This window comes from Vulpes lagopus, chromosome 21 (genome assembly GCF_018345385.1).
Source record: "Vulpes lagopus strain Blue_001 chromosome 21, ASM1834538v1, whole genome shotgun sequence".
NCBI classification, from domain to species: domain Eukaryota; kingdom Metazoa; phylum Chordata; class Mammalia; order Carnivora; family Canidae; genus Vulpes; species Vulpes lagopus.
The window spans coordinates 7,623,073-7,635,196 of record NC_054844.1 but is presented as its reverse complement, the minus strand read 5'-3'; the positions used below and the strand labels follow the sequence as shown (position 1 = coordinate 7,635,196).

The 12,124-nt window shown below is 51.6% G+C and overlaps 1 protein-coding gene across 7 annotated transcripts in view; it reads left to right on the top strand.

Moving 5' to 3' along the window:
• The first annotated feature begins 484 nt into the window (after nt 1-484).
• The window catches only part of CHD4 (chromodomain helicase DNA binding protein 4), a 29,244-nt gene continuing 17,604 nt past the window's right edge, over nt 485-12,124 (top strand). For 3 of the 7 annotated variants that reach the window (XM_041735478.1, XM_041735476.1, XM_041735475.1), the window contains exons 1-17: nt 485-636; nt 1,511-1,688; nt 5,182-5,303; nt 5,524-5,739; nt 5,957-6,075; nt 6,201-6,442; nt 6,698-6,825; nt 7,075-7,210; nt 7,365-7,543; nt 7,727-7,966; nt 8,956-9,159; nt 9,270-9,475; nt 9,835-9,966; nt 10,047-10,143; nt 10,829-11,020; nt 11,507-11,707; nt 11,895-12,032. In XM_041735478.1, coding sequence (XP_041591412.1) covers nt 1,589-1,688; nt 5,182-5,303; nt 5,524-5,739; nt 5,957-6,075; nt 6,201-6,442; nt 6,698-6,825; nt 7,075-7,210; nt 7,365-7,543; nt 7,727-7,966; nt 8,956-9,159; nt 9,270-9,475; nt 9,835-9,966; nt 10,047-10,143; nt 10,829-11,020; nt 11,507-11,707; nt 11,895-12,032 — 2,652 coding nt within the window. In that variant the 5' untranslated portion in view covers nt 485-636; nt 1,511-1,588. The remainder of the gene's footprint in view (nt 637-1,510; nt 1,689-5,181; nt 5,304-5,523; nt 5,740-5,956; nt 6,076-6,200; nt 6,443-6,697; nt 6,826-7,074; nt 7,211-7,364; nt 7,544-7,726; nt 7,967-8,955; nt 9,160-9,269; nt 9,476-9,834; nt 9,967-10,046; nt 10,144-10,828; nt 11,021-11,506; nt 11,708-11,894; nt 12,033-12,124) is intronic. The other 4 variants (XM_041735479.1, XM_041735481.1, XM_041735480.1 and 1 more) reach the window with 4 other exon arrangements.

Genomic DNA, 12,124 nt, shown 5'->3' with positions numbered 1-12,124 from the left:
ATGTCTGTGGGGGATGGGGAATGAGTATTATGGGCTGTGAGGCTTAAGTGCTGGGAGGGGTGCTTATTATGGGATGGCCATGGGGAAGGAGAGGTGACGAATTATTATGGGATGTTAGCATTAGGGCCAAGAGTGAAGAAGTTGGCAAAGGATGGCTATTATGGGATGTCTGAGGTGGGGAAAGGGTTAGTTGCAAAAGGTCTGCGATATTATGATATGTCAACAACCTTAGCATATAGGTGTATGGAGTGTATGTGTGTGTGGGGTGGTGGTGGTGGGGTGTCCGTGTGTATTATGGGATGGCCGGAGGTGGGTGGTTGCCCGGGTGACACGCGCGCGCGCGCTCGAAGGGGGCGTGGCCAATGGTTGCCGGAGCGACGAGGGGGCGGGGGTTGCCCGGGAGACCTAAGGAGGAGGGTGGCGGTAGTGGAGGGGGGGTTGGAGTTGGTTGAGGTTATTATGGGCTGTCCGTGGGGGGGCGGGGCCTGTGCGGTGGGATTTCCCGGCCGGTGTTTCGGGCCCTTTAAGAGGCGACGCCGGAGCCGGAGCCATTTTCCCCCCTTCGGCCGCGGCGAGGAGGAGCCGGAGCGGGAGTGACACCGGGCCGGACCCAGCGCGACCTGCGGCGGCTCCGGGGTGAGGAGAGCGCGGGGTTCCTAAAGAGACGCCCCTCTGAGCCTGACCAGCCCCCAAGCTCATCCCTGCATCCACCCCTTCCTTAGATGTCCCGGACTCGCGGACCGCCCCCTGCCCAGAGGAGCCGACCCTTCCTTTTCCTTGCCTGCAGGGCGCCCTGCCCCCCCACCCCCCCACCCCCGCCCTAAGCCGGCCCGAGTCCTGCTCCCCGCGACTCCCATCTCGGGCTTGGTCTCCCACAATGCCCGGCGCCCGCCCCCTCGCCCTTTGCTCACTTGCCCCCCGGGACACGTGGCCCGGCCCCCTGCCCGGTGGGCGCTCCCTCGCCCCCCGCGTCCCAGCCTCCAGCCCCCTGGAGCGCCCGAGCCTCCACGCCCCCTCGGCCCCGTGGCTCCTCCGGAGAACCTGAGTTGTCCCAGAGGACAGCCTTTGGAGAGCTGCCCTGTCTGGGGACTGGCCCCTCCCCAGGCGCAGGGAGGCGCCCCCCCACCCCCAAGTGACCTTGTGTCCCCGAGCGCCTCGCTGCCTGCCGCCTCCCCCGACCCCCCCGCGCCGCGGCCACTCGGACCCCCCTCCCCCCGACATACCCTGCTCGGTCCAGCCTGGTTTCTCCCCCTCCCCACGCCTGCACCAGCCTGCCCTCGGGGGCGTCGCTCCCGCTCATCTGGGGGGCTCCAGTTGGGGAGCCGGCTTCCGGGCTGCCCTCGAGGAGTGTGGAACTAAGTTCAGCCTGAGTGGTTCGGGTGCCCTGCTAGGGTGGCTGGGGTTGGGGGGGCCGCTTTGGTGGTGGGCGGAAAGAGCGGGTGGGTGTGGGGGAGGGGGACAGTGCGCGTCACTGACTGTTCTCTCTTTCTTCCCCCCCTCCCCCGCACAGTGACTCGGGCCAGTGTAGAGGGCCCCAGGCCGCAGGCAGGAGCAGCTGGGCCAATTCCCTGGCCGGGAGCGGAAGGGGATGGCGTCGGGCCTGGGCTCCCCGTCCCCCTGCTCCGCGGGCAGCGAGGAGGAAGATATGGATGCACTTTTGAACAACAGCCTGCCCCCACCCCACCCAGGTAAATCTTCCCCAAGGGCCCAGGGCAGGAAGGAGGCATTTGGGCCCTCCCTAGCGACTCTGGTGAGGCAAGGTTGAGTTTCTCTCTCTCCGTGCAGAGTCTGAGGTGGAGGGCATCCGAAGGGAGTGGTTCCCTTCTGCGGAGCTCTTGTGGGAGGGGGTGGAAGCCATGTGCCTCCTGGGCTCTGGGACCGAGATGCAAGCTTGCTGTACTGTCTGTTTTAAGGAATGCTATGCAGTTCCCAGTTGAGGGAGCCCTCTGGTCTGGAGACCTTACCTTGTGTGGGTCCACGGAGGAATGCAGGTGGCTGGGACCCCTTGGAGGTGGGGTGGGGGTTCGGGTGGGTGTCGAGGATTGCATGTTGAAGACCAGCCCGGCATCTGTGTTAGCAGGATCCTGTGGTTGCTGCTGTGGAAAGGAGAGAGGGAGTGCTGGTTACTCTCTATCTGATTATTTTTAGCTTCTGATCAGTTACCGGTTTTCTGTGATGTCTCAACTGTGAAGTTTGAATTGCGCTCCTCCGCTGGGATGTAGAGAGCTTTTAGCAGGCAGATTGCTGGAATGTTTCAAATGGGGAAATGATGGGGGCTTGGGGTAGGATGTCACAACCTGAAGGATATACTAGGGAGGGGCAAAGGAAGGGAGGTGACACCCTGGGCACCCCCCCCCCCTTCCCATAGCAAATGGACATAATACAGACTTTTTTCCTAGAGGCTTCTGCTTTGGTGCAGGGAGCCTAGGGTTTGGGCTGGTGTCATGAAGTGTTTGTGTAGGTGTGTTGGGGGTTGTTCTGTGTTTGTGGGTGGCTCCTGGGACTGGCCAAACCCGTATGGTTGTAATCATCCTGCCTGATTGGAGAAGCTCCTGACTCTCCTCAAATGGTGATTGATGTCATGCATCTGAGTGGATGTCTCTCTCTTGTCTGTCTTTCCTTTTTCACAGCCCGTAGCTAAGTCACCTACTTGTTTCCTTGACCTTTTTTTCAAGCTTCTTTTTTTTTAAATGTCATTTCTTTATCCTTCTGCTTATCTTTATTTTTGCTTTAATTCCGGAGCCTGCTGGTCGTGTTTTTGTTTCCCATCAAACATCTTTCACTTCTGCCTTCTCTCTCCTTAGCTGTAGCAGTAAGTTGTGGAGGTCTGGGAAAGATGTTCCTACATTTTGGTGTTTTCTAAGTTGGAAGTCTTCAAGTCTTAGTTTGAAACTGAGGCCACTTAGTAAAGGGGTCAGTCTTGTTGCTGAGTCTTCAGCTGTTGGGATGAGAAACTTAGGCTCGAGTCTCATCACTGTGTAGACCAAGGTGGCAAATTTCTGTACTGTTGCCCAAGGTGGGGGTGGGGTAGCAGCATTGGTAACATGATCTGACTCTCTCTCTGAGGGGCAAGAAAAGTAGTAGTGCTGTCCAGCCAATGTTGGTTCCACATTTTGGCTTCCCATTGGCCCCTTGGGCTGGGGCTGCCCCTGTGTTGATTGGGAGCAGTGCAGGCTCCCAGGGTGAACTCTGCCCCAAGCTGTAGCATGACCCAGTTTTTCCACTTGCCACACCCCATTCCTGCCCCTTTCCCAAATCTTCTTTTATGTCTCAGCCACTTTGAATGTTGTCTTGGTGCATTATCTGCTTGAGAAGTTTGGGGGTCTTATGTGGATGGGTGTTCCCTTCACCTGCATGGGTTTGTCCTGGTATCCAGCTTTCACGGAGGTGAGGAAGATGAGGAACTGAGAGATGTGACTTATTAGTGAGGGGGATGACATGGGGGATTGCTTTGAAGAAGCCTTAAGAAAATGGTTCTTTCTGGTGAGATCCAAGCTGGTGTTCCATTCCCAAGGGAATGGGAGGGGCTTTCATATGCCTGGCCTGATCCTGGGCTGAGTGGGGGGAGGCTGATGGTGCTTTGTCAAGCCTAATGTCTCATATTCCCTAGTATCTGCCTTGCTCAGGAAGGGCGGAGCCAGAAGCATTTTAGGGCTAGTTCTGGGAGTCAGGGGCGAAGAGAAGAGAAGGAAGCATATTGTCCCGCACTGTCCAGGTGCTGCTCTTCTTTTCTTCGTGTGAACATCACATATGCTGGATAGGTGGCTACTTCTAATCTGTGAGAGGTAGTTTAGGGCCTATGGCTTGGACTCTTGAGGAGGTAGGTGGTGAGAAGGGAACTGAGTTGTGGAGACTTCTTCTGGTCTCCCATTCCTCAAGCTAAATTTTTTGGGTATCAAAAATTCAAGAAAGTTGCATGCTGTGACCACAGCTCCACTGAGCCTTTGTTAAATCTTAGTTCTGATGATTGGAAAAATAATTATGATTGAGGCAGTGACCCAGTCTTTCTTGTAGTATTACCCTTCATGTTTGTCTTGGGTTTCCTTGCCTAGGACATTAAAGTGGCTTGTTGAGAACTGTGTCATCCCAAAATAGGTGTTAGGAGAAGTGGTATGTGGACCTAGGGCCAGGTAGCAATTTGGGAAGTCTTGTGAGGGTAGTCTTTCCTCGGCTACCTCTCTCAACCCAACCCCCTCTCCCCTGCTACTTCCTGTCCTATGTTGGCAGCTGGGTGCCCTGGGCTGGCTTTTGCGGTCAGGAGCCATTTTCCCTCTCTTCAGTGGGTGAGGCACTCCCTCCTTCTCTCCACTCCCGCCTCCCTGGGCGGGGGTGGCTTAGGAAGAAGGAGAGAGAGGAGGGAGGAGGGAGTTGGTGTGAATGTGTGTTAGTTACAAAGGAAGCTGCGTCCTGGCCTTCTCCTCCCCCTGTGCCCCTTCCCACCTAGCCCTGCCCAGGAGCTCTCAGTATTACCCTAGGCTTTGTGTGTGCTCCCAGCCAGGGAAGGAGGTGGAGCCAGATGGGAGGAGGATGGGGGTGTGTGTGGAGGAGATGGTGACAGCTGGGCTGATTTGGGCCCCTGGGGAGAAGAGGCTACTGACCCAGGAGAAGCTGGGGAGGAACAGTAGAGCTGGAGATGGGGAAAGGAAATTATGTTTGGGAGTGGGTGTGATATTGGGCGGACAACTGAACCTGGGGCTTGAGGATTCTGGTGGTTTTGAGCAGTGATGACCCAGAGTGGGTAGTCAAGGGTGTGGTTTCTGGGCCCCCTGCACTGATAGGCTCTTTCATTTTCATTCCTTGCTTTGTAGAATATTTGGTGGGCAGTTAGAGGAGGGCTAGATATATTTCTCTTATTTGGTTAATTCTAAGCAGCTTGCTGGAGCTGCACTGGTGAACATATAGAGGACTCCTGTTAGAGATGAGGGAAAGGAGGCAGGGGTCTGGACAGCTGCCCGAGGTGGGCCTGGTCTGGCCTGGCAGGCCTATTTCGGGTATATACAGCTCTCTCTTTGTCTGTTTTTGTCCTGAGTATCAGCTTCCTTCTGTGGAGAGTATAGCAGTTCTCTTCAGTGGAATCTGGGACAAGAGGTGGGGGAATAAAGTCTAAAGCCTCTGGATTAGGCTCTAACCTTTTGCTATTGATCTTTTCTCTACCTGTCTTTCTCTGCCAAATATATGTAGAAAATGAAGAGGACCCAGAAGAGGATTTGTCAGAAGCAGAGACTCCAAAGCTCAAGAAGAAGAAAAAGCCTAAGAAACCTCGGGACCCTAAAATCCCTAAGAGCAAGCGCCAAAAAAAGGAGGTGAGTGGGTGACTGGATGTTTTGGGGAATAATAAGAAGAAGGGAGCAGCTCTGAGAATGGTCGAGGGGTAGGAGGGGCATTTGTTTCTTCTTCTAGAATGGTGGGCCAGGTCCTGAGGTCCTCAGCCCTGGGGATGAGCCTCAGGGCTGTCCTGAGGTCAGCATGTGTGTAGCATGTGTGTGTCTGTCTCCCTCTCCCTCTCCCCCTTCCCTGCTCCAGCGTATGCTCTTATGCCGGCAGCTGGGGGACAGCTCTGGGGAGGGGCCGGAGTTTGTGGAGGAGGAGGAAGAGGTGGCTCTTCGCTCAGACAGTGAGGGCAGCGACTATACCCCTGGCAAGAAGAAGAAGAAGAAGCTTGGACCTAAGAAAGAAAAGAAGAGCAAATCCAAGCGGAAGGAAGAGGAAGAAGAGGATGACGACGACGATGATTCAAAGGTGCCTTGGACCTCTGTCCTTTCCTCTGTGCTTGCTGTCCACTTCTGTCCTTTATCTCCCAGATAATACCCTGCCCCTTAGTGCTCTTCTCTCCCCGTTTGAAATGATTTTCTCTTTGCTCTTCTTCCCTGGTCTTGCAAGCCTTCATCTCAGCTCAGATTCTCTTTAGCAAGTGTGGGTACTAGGTGTCAGGTCTTTGACCTTGCTCTCTCTGCAGGAGCCTAAATCATCTGCTCAGCTCCTAGAAGACTGGGGCATGGAAGACATTGACCATGTGTTCTCAGAGGAGGATTATCGTACCCTCACCAACTACAAGGCCTTCAGCCAATTTGTCCGGTAAACAAGAGCGTCTTGGGCCTGGGAGAGGAGAGTGCTTGTATGATCTCTTCTTACTTCTCTTTCTCTCTCTTTTATTCTTAAACTTCTTTTCACTTTGTTGTTCTTGTCCATTTGTCCCCCAGGCCCCTCATTGCTGCCAAAAATCCCAAGATTGCTGTCTCCAAAATGATGATGGTTTTGGGTGCAAAGTGGCGTGAGTTCAGCACCAACAATCCCTTCAAAGGCAGTTCTGGGGCTTCAGTGGCGGCAGCAGCAGCAGCAGCGGTGGCTGTGGTGGAGAGCATGGTGACGGCCACTGAAGTTGCACCACCTCCTCCCCCGGTGGAGGTCCCTATCCGCAAGGCCAAGACCAAGGAGGGCAAAGGTGAAATGGGATCCAATGCAAGGCGGGACTGACATGGGCTTGGGATTGTTGAAGTTAGAGGAAGCATGGGGGTGCTGCTCTGTTAGCCTAAAGATAGAGGAGTGTGAGGGAGAAATGAGTCCTGGATTTAGGAGGTTTGGGAAGCTGAACATGGGGAAACCAGCTTAGGTGGAGAATATTTTATCATCTTCCCCATCTTCTACCTTGTCATGCATTTGGATTATACTATCTTACTTGTGCTTTTCTGATCTTTAGGTCCCAATGCTCGGAGGAAGCCAAAGGGCAGCCCTCGTGTACCTGATGCCAAGAAGCCTAAACCTAAGAAAGTAGCTCCCCTGAAAATCAAGCTGGGAGGTTTTGGTTCTAAGCGTAAGAGATCCTCGGTGAGAGCCCAACCCATCCCTTTGGTGAGGGTGTCTTATCTAATAATGATGTTACTTTATGTCAGAGTCTAGCCTTTATAGTAGGCATGTAAGAATGGGGACAGGTGGCTCCACAACAAGGTGACTAGGCTTCTTACTTGACTGTCCTGGCTGGGGTTCTAGCACCCTTAGTAAGAGAGTGATCCCTTCTCTAGCATTCTCCTTTCCCTTGGCTTCAACCTCTAACTTTCTTTCTTTTCATTCTGCCAGAGTGAGGATGATGACTTAGATGTGGAATCTGACTTCGATGATGCCAGTATCAATAGCTATTCTGTTTCTGACGGTTCCACCAGCCGCAGTAGCCGCAGCCGCAAGAAACTCCGAACCACTAAAAAGAAAAAGAAAGGTGTGTTTCTTTTTTGTGTCTGTGTGTGAATGGGATAGGGTGGGAATGATTGGGGAAGAATCTCCCTAAGGAGATCAGGGTTAAGTTTATTTTAGAGGGGGCGGGGGGAGGTAGTTTTTTTCTAATAACTGGGCTTTCCCTCTTCCTTGCCCAGGCGAGGAGGAGGTGACTGCTGTGGATGGTTATGAGACAGACCACCAGGACTATTGCGAGGTGTGCCAGCAAGGCGGTGAGATCATCCTGTGTGATACCTGTCCCCGAGCTTACCACATGGTCTGCCTGGATCCGGATATGGAGAAGGCTCCTGAGGGCAAGTGGAGCTGTCCACACTGCGTGAGTACCTGGCCATTGTGTGGCCCTTTGGAACCCTTGAGAGGAAGGGTGGGATGATGAGGTTTTTTTGGGCCTGGGTGGTGTTCCTGGTGTGGACTTTGGGAAGCATTCAAAAGAATGGGTGTGGTTCTGATTTGGGTGGGTGGGGGGTGGTGGTGATCTGACTCTGGTCCTTTACTGCAGGAGAAGGAAGGCATCCAGTGGGAGGCTAAAGAGGACAATTCAGAAGGTGAGGAGATCCTGGAAGAGGTTGGAGGAGATCCTGAAGAGGAGGATGACCACCATATGGAATTCTGTCGTGTCTGTAAGGATGGTGGGGAGTTGCTCTGCTGCGACACTTGTCCTTCATCTTACCACATCCACTGCCTGAACCCCCCACTGCCAGAGATCCCTAATGGTGAATGGCTCTGTCCCCGTTGTACGGTGAGTGATTGACCCCAGCAAAGGTGGGAGGTGTGGGTAGTGCAGTCTAGCAGAAGGGTATACCTCTTTCATGTGTCGGCTTGGCGGGGGAGGGGCGCTGAGGTGCAGGAGAGGTCATTGGAGAACTCTTTGTCTTTTAGCCCTGAGACAAGTTATTTTCCTTTCTCACATAGTCTGGGAAAACGTAGGACTAACTTTGAATAGAGGAGTTGATGTTTTGCCAGCTCTCTTAAGGGTTGTGCTTCTAGCTTAGAGCATCCACCCTGTCTTGGCACCCAGCCTTGAGGTCTTGGTAGCTTATTTTATTTTACTTTATTTTTTAAAATATTTTATTTATTTATTTGAGAGAGAGAGAATGAGCAAGGGGAAGAGCAGGGAAAGAGGGAGAAGCAGACTCCTGCTGAGCAGGGAGCCCTACATGGGGCTGGAACCCAGGACCCTGGGATCATGACCCAAGCAAAAGGCAGATGCTTAAGCAACTGAGCCACCCAGGTGCCCCAAGGTCTTAGTAGTTTAAAATGGTTAGTAGAGTCACTTAATTGCTTGTCAGTTGGTTATGAGAGGAATTTTGGGATCCAAGTCTTGGGGCTTTCTGTGCTTTCCTTGTTCTGGTTTGTTGTTGAAGTCTAGTTACTGGCCTTGTTAAACATATAGTAGCAATAGGGTCACTCAGGTACTGGATGAAGTCCAGAAGTAGAGCAGGAGTTCTATTATTATTTACTTAGAGTGGTCCTTCTTGAAATGAGATTTAAATTTTTTTTTTTGAGATTTTAAAGTTTTTATCATTTATTTATTTAAGAGAGAGAGTGAGAGCATGTAAGTGCACGAGTGGGGGTGCAAGGGTGGAGGTGAGGAGAGCAACTCAAGCAGAGTCCTCGATCCCATGACCCCGAGACCATGACCCAAGCCAAAACCAAGAGTCAGGTTCCCAACTGTGTCATTTCCTCCTCTTGGTAATGATTTGGTGTTGAATCCTCTTTTTTTCTCAGTGTCCAGCTCTTAAGGGCAAAGTTCAGAAGATTCTAATCTGGAAATGGGGTCAGCCACCATCTCCCACACCAGTGCCTCGGCCTCCAGATGCTGATCCCAATACTCCCTCTCCCAAGCCCCTGGAGGGGCGGCCAGAGCGGCAATTCTTTGTGAAGTGGCAAGGCATGTCTTATTGGCACTGCTCCTGGGTATCTGAACTGCAGGTAAACCTGGGATAGGTGAGAGATCTGGGGGCTGCAGGGAAGAGGGTCGTGAGAAACAGCCTTGTGGATGGATGCCACTCCTTGGTGACTGCTATCCTCTCTGCCTGCAGTTGGAGCTGCACTGTCAAGTGATGTTCCGAAACTATCAGCGGAAGAATGATATGGATGAACCACCTTCTGGGGACTTTGGTGGTGATGAAGAGAAGAGCCGGAAGCGTAAGAACAAAGACCCTAAATTTGCAGAAATGGAGGAACGCTTCTATCGCTATGGGATAAAACCTGAGTGGATGATGATCCACCGAATTCTCAACCACAGGTACCAGTGGAGCTGGGCCAGACTGGTGGTGGTCTTGGGCATATTGGAGGTAGGCAGCATATCCACTGAGAGACTGCTGCCCAAGGGATTAAGAAAATGGATGTCACCGGTGATTTAAACTTGGAAGAGATGTGTACTTGATATATTATTAACTGACTGAATCCTGGTATTTGAGCCACAGGAGAAGACTATAGATTAGATGTAATTTTAGGTCCAAAGACTGTGTAGTAGAGACTCTGATTACATGTGGCATCTGGCATTCCTAGAAGTCTAGTTTTTGGAATACCCATTATTGGCACTTTTTGAGAGTGAGGCATGGCCTTCTGGCTCTGAAGATTTTTTTCTCCTTGACCTTGTAGTGTGGACAAGAAGGGCCACGTCCACTACTTGATCAAATGGCGGGACTTGCCCTACGATCAGGCATCCTGGGAGAGTGAGGATGTGGAGATACAGGACTACGACCTCTTCAAGCAGAGCTATTGGAACCACAGGTGGGCAGCTTTGCTGAGGTGTGGAGTTTGTTCTTATTGAGAAGGACTCTAGACAGCTGTGTGATGTTTGTCTTCTTTAGGGAGTTAATGAGGGGTGAGGAAGGACGACCAGGCAAGAAGCTCAAGAAGGTGAAGCTGAGGAAGTTGGAGAGGCCTCCTGAAACTCCTACAGTTGATGTGAGTTGGGGCAGAAGAAAGGGTAGAATTTGTTGGGTAGGAGGATAAATCTCATGTGCTCTAGTCCTCTGATGGTGCTCTTACTGATGCTCTGCCAATAGTAACTTCAGAGTAGAATGCTTCCCTACTTCTCCACAGCTCTAAACCAGGGATATGCTAGAATCATTTTCTTCTTGCATCATCAAAAATAAAAACATAGGAGATGGTGTTTCCTGTGATTGAGAAAGTATTATCTAGGGATGGGTCACACAACCACACTTTAATGAAACTGGTATTGGAACCTGGGTCTTCTGACTCATAATTCAGTGGCTCAGTTTCTCTGGGTTTTATTTGTGTAATATAATGTAAGGGCTGTTAAGGTTAAAAAGATGACCCTAGGGGGAACATATGATTATTTACCAGGTGAACCTTGCTTAGCAGAATTACTGTATTGCTAGGGAGGCTACGATGTATCTTTCATCAGGGATCTGTAGGACCAAGATCTCCCATCTGTCTGACAGGTTAGTTGCCTTCCTGGAGGATCCTAAATCAAACACAAAGTTACAATGGCTGTTGGGGATCTTTCCCTCCCCCACAATCTTTGTGGCTCTTAAGAATCTAGTGAGGATGTGTGAGGAGCAAGCATCTGTTACCTTACAGAAGGGAGTTCTTGCCGGCACTTGACTTCCTTCATTTCATCCTTCAGCCAACAGTGAAGTATGAGCGACAGCCAGAGTACCTGGATGCTACAGGGGGAACCCTGCACCCCTATCAAATGGAGGGCTTGAACTGGTTGCGCTTCTCCTGGGCTCAAGGCACCGACACCATCTTGGCTGATGAGATGGGCCTTGGGAAGACTGTCCAGACAGCAGTCTTCCTCTATTCTCTCTACAAGGAGGTAGGAAAGCTGGGGCTGTTAGTTTTTTTATGTGGGTATTTTATGTTGTGGTCGTTTCACATTTTGAGGAGAGAGGAAAAGGAAGGAAAAATTGGTCACAAAACTTGAAGAACACTGTTGAATGACAGTCAGGTAGACACATGTCCACAGAGATAGACTGGGGAGATGGCAACCTGGGTAGAGTCAGTGGTAGATGCATAGAGCCTCAGTCTTGGAGGAATAAATACCTGTTGAGATAAAGAGAGTTGTGAGTGGAATTAGCATGGAAAGACATACAGGAAAGGCTCAGATTTTAAATTCTCTGTAAAGGTGGCTGTGCTGTGGGAAGTAGACAAGGCATTTACGTACGTAGAGAAAGGCAAGGGTAGGAGCAGCACACATGCTGGTCCTTGGCTGGCTTTGTGGGCAGTGGTAGAGATGGGTGCTAGGCCAGTACTATGCTGGGGCCTTCAGTCCTTACTCTGCCACTTTTCTTCTTTCTCCAAGGGTCATTCCAAAGGCCCTTTCCTAGTCAGTGCCCCTCTTTCTACCATCATCAACTGGGAGCGGGAGTTTGAAATGTGGGCTCCAGATATGTATGTGGTGACCTATGTGGGTGACAAAGACAGCCGTGCCATCATCCGAGAGAATGAGTTCTCCTTTGAAGACAACGCCATTCGTGGTGGCAAGAAAGCCTCTCGTATGAAGGTATCTCAGTGGGAGGGAGAGCACCCTAGAGGGAGTTGTTGCTGTGGGCTTACTGCTTCTTCTGACCTCAGTCCCTGAGGTGAGGCAGAAGGATAACAATTGGGAGGAGGAAAGACCCCATAAGTCTCTTGGGTTAACCTGCATTTGAGGAGTTGCACATTAGTGACCAGGTCTTCTCCTTGTGTAGAAAGAGGCATCTGTGAAATTCCACGTGCTGCTGACATCTTATGAATTGATCACCATTGACATGGCTATCTTGGGTTCCATTGATTGGGCCTGCCTTATCGTGGATGAAGCGCATCGTCTCAAGAACAATCAGTCAAAGGTGAAGGAAAGGAGGGAGGTTATGGCCCCTGGTTTGAATTTTCTGGTACCACCTACTCATTAAGAGGGGACCTAGGAGGAGAGGAAAGGGTG